Source organism: Alexandromys fortis, unplaced genomic scaffold (genome assembly GCF_014885135.2).
Source record: "Alexandromys fortis isolate MF-2015 unplaced genomic scaffold, M_Fortis_MF-2015_v1.1 scaffold_212, whole genome shotgun sequence".
Classification (NCBI taxonomy): domain Eukaryota; kingdom Metazoa; phylum Chordata; class Mammalia; order Rodentia; family Cricetidae; genus Alexandromys; species Alexandromys fortis.
In genome coordinates, this window is record NW_026068091.1 from 853802 (window position 1) to 860764 (window position 6963).

General features: G+C 39.1%; 1 protein-coding gene across 1 annotated transcript in view; it reads left to right on the forward strand.

Annotated features, from left to right (window-relative positions):
• Positions 1-2133, forward strand: part of Znf318 (zinc finger protein 318) — a 47106-nt gene extending 44973 nt beyond the window's left edge. The window contains exon 8 of the mRNA XM_050122734.1: positions 892-2133. Within this exon, the coding sequence (XP_049978691.1) occupies positions 892-969 (78 nt within the window). The 3' untranslated portion in view covers positions 970-2133. The remainder of the gene's footprint in view (positions 1-891) is intronic.
• The last annotated feature ends 4830 nt before the right edge of the window (positions 2134-6963 follow it).

Below are 6963 nucleotides of genomic sequence, written 5' to 3' on the forward strand. Positions count from 1 at the left end.
GACATTTTGCAGAAAATAAGTATGTTTAAGATAAGTGAACAAGGGGGCTGGAGAGATGGCTCAGCAGTTAAGAGCATTGCCTGCTCTTCCAAAGGTCCTGAGTTCAATTCCCAGCAACCACATGGTGGCTCACAACCATCTGTAATGAGGTCTGGTGCCCTCTTCTGGCCTTCAGGCATACACGCGAACAGAATATTGTATACATAATAAATAAATAAATATTTAAAAAAAGAAGATAAGTGAACAAGTAGGAAAAAATAAAAACAACTATATTATGAAAGAATGAAAGAGTTCTTAGGATAAGAACTCATACTGCTTACTAAGGACTCAACCTGGGGGCTGGAGAGATAGCTCAGAGGTTAAGAGCACTGCCTTCTCTTTTGGAGGTCCTGAGTTCAATTCCCAGCAAACACATGGTGGCTTACAACCATCTATAATGAAATTTGGTGCCCTCTTCTGGCATGCAGACAAAACACTGTATAAATAAGTCTAAGGGGGGGGAAACCTTTGAAAAAAAAAAAGATTAACTCTCAACCAAAGGACTCAAGTTGGCTTCCCAGAACTCACATCAGATAGCTCACAACTGCCTGTAATTCCAACTTCAGGAGAGCTAGCACTCTCTTCTGGCTTCTGTGAGCACCTTCACAAATGTGTACCCACCACTACCACCACCACCACCGCAAGCTCAAAATAATTAGGAATGTTTAAAAGACTTTTTTAAAAAATGTGAAGACAGCAAAGACATGAGAGTCAACCATATAGAAGCATTATTGCATCTTCCCTCTGATGCTCTGCTAGGGTGTCATTTAGCTTTTCTGTACCTTCTGGTATTTCAGTAATTAGGATCACGTTGTTATTGACGCTTAACCATCTATCTCTTTTTCTTTCAAGGGGAAGTCCCAGAAGTTTCCAGATTTTCAAGAGGAGGGACTGAAGTGGACATCTCTGCTCCAGGAATGCAGGGGATAGGAAACACAGAGGTCATGGAAATAGTGAGCGTCCTTGTGGCCAGTAGACACTCACCCTTAGGCCTAACTTGCAGAAGGTGAGTATGGCTGTTTGCAGATATATGAAGAAAGCCTTTTCATTTTAGCTACCAGGAAAGAGTTGGTGAGTAAATATGTGCATTTGTGTCTTTATATCTAGAGGAACAGACATAATGGGTGTGTGTTTTAGACTTTTACCACTGTACACCTTATCTAGCATTGAATAATTTACTAAACTCCACCTCTCATGTTAAATAGGAACTGGTAAGATGTTTCAGTCAGTAAAAGTGCTTGCTCCCAAGCCTGGCGACCTGACTTTAATCCCTGGGACTCACAGTGGAAGGACAGAACCAACTCTTACCTCCACACACATGCATGACACACACATAAATAAATGAACAAGTAAATAAAATGTCGTTTTGAGAAAACTGGACTTTAAGCTTTGCTATTCTTTCTGAACTGTGCATCCCAGAGTCTTCAGCAGGTGGATTCTGTCTTGTTCTATCCTCACTTTCTAGTTCATGTAAAAATAAAGGTAAAATTGGATATGGTTTTAGAGGAACAGGATACAAATGTGCAGAGAAGGGTCAGGAAGGAGGGACTGTCACAAAGAGGATGCTTAAGAAGTACTAGGTTGGGTGTGGTAGTGCACACGCCTTGAGTCCCAGCGTGCGCAAGGAGAGGCAGGCAGATCTCTTAAGAGTTCAGTGTCAGCCTGGTCTACATAGAGTTCTAGGCCAGCCAGAGATACAGGGTGAGACCCTGTCTTAAACAAGAAAGATGAAAGAGAGAGACCTTATGCACACAGGCCTATGGCAACCAGAAGAAGGTATAACTGGAGTTACAATTGTGGGCCACTATGTAGGTACTGGATACTGAACCCAAGTCCTGTGGAAAAGCAGCTTTTCCAGTCTTACTGCCTCTTTACACCATGAAACATGTGGTTGGCACACAGGGGCAAACAAAATCCTTACAATTACCAAGGAAACTCCTTATTCTGCTCATCTAAAATTCTGGTAAGGTGGTATACTTATGAACCTCTGTGACTGAGATATTGTGGGCTCTGTACCATAGTGGAAAGAAGAACCAGGACCCAACAAAACTTATCCTAACTTAGCCTGTGATCATTTAGTCTGTGTCATCTACCATAGTTAAAGATCTAGCAGAAAACTCTTAGCTTAATTTTTCTCCTGATTTGTAAATTCAGGCACTTTTACAGTCATGGATATGTAGTTTACTGTCCAAAACTATGGTTTTGGTAGCTTTCTAGAATACTCATAATACTATAAATACTAATCTAAAAAACAATGTATGACTGAAGCCAATGAGAAGTGTCTCGGGGCCTCTTGCTACAGAGAGGTTTCTAAAGCAGGACCCTGCAGGCAAACCTGTCTGTTTTGTGTTGTGGTGGAGGTGGGGTGGAAGAGAGCCACCCCCAAAATATAATTCAGGCTTAGCCGCAGCAGCAACAGCAGCAAGGGATCCAGTTTCTTATAAACTGACTGCTCTTGGCTTTGCAAAAGCCTCCTTTATTGTTACACAGACTTCGCCTCTTAGTAATTCAATTTCCAAATTTCCAAAACCTATTGCCTGCAGTCCTTTGAAGGAACCATTTGCCTAAGCAATTCTCAGCCATGACACTTCCTACTTTGCCAGGTATTCTCAAGACTAAGTTATGCAAAGACTCTTAATTCCTTCAAAAAAGTAACTCAAATAATAATCAACTAGTTTAAACAAAACTTCAGAGCCTAGGTGCTATCACTGGGGAATTCAAACCAGATGCAGTGGCTCCACAGAATCTCTCAAGACCCAGTAGAAAATGACTTGGTGCCAAGACTTTTGTCACCATTTTCTCTAGCTCCAAGTCAGTTCTCATTGCCTGTCACATTCCTCTTCGCAGGGGCAGGCAGAGGTTTTGATCCTGAGCTCTCATCTCTAATTTTCTTGTTACCTTCCAGTTCCTTGACTACTCACACCTCATTTCTCCAGTGGCATCCAGAGCCTGTGGCTGCGAAATACTGGGGAAGAGGACATTTCTAAACGCTGCTTTTTTATGAGGTCATTTTATTATTATTATTGTTGTTGTTGTTGTTGTTGCGAAATACTGGGGAAGAGGACATTTCTAAATGCTGCTTTTTTATGAGGTCATTTTATTATTATTATTGTTGTTGTTGTTGTTGTTGCGAAATACTGGGGAAGAGGACATTTCTAAATGCTGCTTTTTTATGAGGTCATTTTATTATTATTATTGTTGTTGTTGTTGTTGTTGCGAAATACTGGGGAAGAGGACATTTCTAAATGCTGCTTTTTTATGAGGTCATTTTATTATTATTATTGTTGTTGTTGTTGTTGTTGCGAAATACTGGGGAAGAGGACATTTCTAAATGCTGCTTTTTTATGAGGTCATTTTATTATTATTGTTGTTGTTGTTGTTGTTGTTGTTGTTATTATCATCATCATCATACTGGAATCCACAGATATTAAGATGATAAACTGTTAGCTGGGCAGTATTAGTACATGCCTTAAATCTCAGCACTCAAGACGCAGAGGCAGCCAGAAGTCAGCCTGGTCTATAGAGTGAGTTCAGGACAGCAAGGGACTACACAGAGAAACCCTAGCTCAAAAAAGAAAAATAAAAAACAAAAACTAAAGTTGTAGGGAGAGGGCCCAATTGTTTTTCCCGGCTATCTTAGCCCCAAAATAACCACACAGAAATTATATTAATTAAATCACTGGTTGGCCCATTATCTCTAGCCTCTTATTGGCTAACTTTTACATCTTGATTTAACCCATTTTTATTAATTGTATATTGCCACGTGGCATTGCCTTACTGGGAAAGATTCAGCATGTCTGTCTCTGACGGCTCCATGGCATCTCTCCTACTCTACCTTCTTTTCTCCCAGCATTCAGTTCTGTCTTCTCCGCCTACCTAAGTTCTGCCCTATCAACTAGGCCAAGGCAGTTTCTTTATTCATTAACCAATAAAAGCAACACATGGACAGAAGGACCTCCTATACCATTTCCCCTTTTCTGTTTAAACAAAAAGGAGGGCTTTTACTTTAACATAGTAAAATTATATATAACAAAACAGTTATCAAGCAAGAATTGTAGTTACAATACTTATATCTACTTTATCTTTTATCATAACTAAGGAAAACTATAACTATAAATTCTTTAACTCTATTAAAGACTCCAGAAGGATACAATATTACCTAAGTAAACAGGAAGTACATTGTAAGCAATTTCGAAAACTCTAGAATTGACAGACATCTCGCTACCTGGACAGTCACCCAAAATTTTTCTGTACCATTGGGGCACCCATCTTCAGCCCACAGACCCGTAGTATCCAGCAGACCTTTTCATGAAACAGGAACAATTTAAAGACAGTTTTGTCTATATTGGCAGTTAGCCAGTCTTTTTTTTTTTTAATCTGGCAGAATGTCTCATAGACTCTTTCATAAAGCAGGAACCCCAAAGGATCATTTTACCTTTAGGCAAGTTTAGCAGTCATTTCTCTGTGGGTCATGCATATCCAGTGAAGCAGTCCAGGCAAGAGCAGTTTCTTACCCAAATGGCTAACCAACTCCATAAGGAGTCTCTTCAATGCCCATCATCCTTTTGAAGTAGCTTGGTACTACAAGGAGCAGATGTGTCTCACTGTCATGAAAAGTTTTAAGTTCTTAAACCATTTTAAATGCCATATTCTGAAGGTCTCAAAAAGATTTGAAGAATACCTATCTAACTGAAATATATCTCTATATACCTAGAAAGTCTAACTAACATGAATACAAGCTTAATTATTATAGATGACTATTAACCTATATTAATTAATTATATATTACATTTTTAAATGAGCTACACATACACAATACCTTAATCAAGATCAAAAATACATATACATATAACAAGATTGACCTTAAGTTTGTATCAATAAACCAAGATCCATACCAATGCAAATTATTCACATCTATATCATATTCCCCCTTTAAATGTAAAAGAACATTTATAAACAATATTTGGGAATATGAGCGTAGTTTTGTCCATACTGCTTCCTGCTGTTTAGGGGCACTGTTAATCACTTTTTAATGGTGTATCCTGTGTGCTAGGTTCATTTTAGTCAGCAGTTGGGCAAAGAAATTTTTTGAGGGTGTTTATGGCAACCTTTTAGGAGGCCTTGGTCTATGAAACCATATTTGCCGAAGGCAATCCACAGGTTCTCATCTTCTGTGAAAACAAAAGAAACCTCTTTTCCCAGCCAACATGTTCCTAGACCCAAATTTTGAAGTCAAGATACCTTGATAATATACATGCTGGTTTAGTTTCTTCACGGCAGTCAAAAAATTCAAAGAAAACATAATAATATACAGAATCCAGACTCTCTGTGAATTTTTCATTTTTACATGGCTTATTTTTCTTTACTCCTTTTAATCTGTGACTATATGGCCTCTCTCTCACTCTCTGCCTTTTTTTTCTCCCAGCATTCAGTTTTGTCTTCTCCACCTATATAAGTTCTGCCCTATCAACTAGGACAAAGCAGTTTCTTTATTCATTAACCAATAAAAGCAACACATGGACAGAAAGACCTCCTACACCATAAACTTTTTAATTAAAATATAAACCAGGCGGTGGTGGCACACGCCTTTAATCCCAGCACTCGGGAGGCAGAGGCAGGCAGATCTCTGTGAGTTCGAGGCCAGCCTGGTCTACAAGAGCTAGTGCCAGGACAGGCTCCAAAGCTACAGAGAAACCCTGTCTCGAAAAACTAATATATATGTGTGTGTGTGTGTGTGTGTATATATGTATGTATATATGTATATATATTATTTAATTTTTATTGTAAAAGTTATTATTTACATTGTATGGTTTTCTGGGTTTTACTATCTTCAAACTTGTACAACTGTCACCACCAAGTCCAGAGCCTTTTCATGCCTCCCTCACCTCTGAAGACATGTATGCACCAGGAGGTTCTTTGTCCCCTCTTCTCAGGCCACCTCTCCATTGGTGGTCAGCAGCACTTTCTGTCTTTATGCACTTACCTTTCCAGTCGTTTTATATAGTCTGGTTCTTTCCACTTAGCATAATGTTCAGGTATCATATGTCACTACATTGTACTTTATGACTGAAGACTGTTCCATAGGGACATATAATGTTTTTATCCTATTAGTTGGTAGATACTTAAGTTATTTTCACTTTAGGACTATAATAATACTATATCCACATACAAGTTTTTGTGTGGGCATGTTTTTAGTTCTCTTGGATGTGCACCTAGGAATAGGTAACACAGTAACTAACTTTAAAAATAAACTTAAAATGTAGTACTCATATTCTTAAAGGTATACACATTGTGATTATTAAACTCAGTAATTTTCATGAAGTGAACATAACTCATTAGTCAATACCAAGTAAAAAAATTAGCTGGCTGTGGTGGAGCACACCTTTAATCCCAGCACCCAGGAGACAGAGGCTGGCAAATCTCCGTGAGTTCCAGGCCAGTCTGGGCTACATCATGAGACCTCTTGTTTCTGTGAGTTCCAGGCTAACCGTGTAACCAGGTTGGATGATCCTCCCACCTTAGTTAGCAAGGGCTGAAATTTTAGGCATGTGCCAATGTGCCCAACACTCCAAATTATGATGCCTTTTCTTGCCTACCTGTCCCACTTTGCCCATCTAGTAGTGCTGAGTAGAAGGGATGAAAATGGCATACATATTTGTTTCTGCTCTTTTGTTTGTGTTTTTCAAGACAGGGTTTCTCTGTGTAGCCCTGGCTGTCCTGGAACTCACTCTGTAGACCAGGCTGGCCTCAAACTCAGAGATCTGCCTGCCTCTGCCTCCTGAGTGCCGGGATTAAAGGTGTGCACCACCACTACCCCGGCTTTTTAATATATATGTGTGTGTGTGTAATTTTTAATTTTTATATTTATAAAATATTTATAATTTTTAATGTGCATTGGTGTTTGCATGTTTGTCTGTGTGAGAG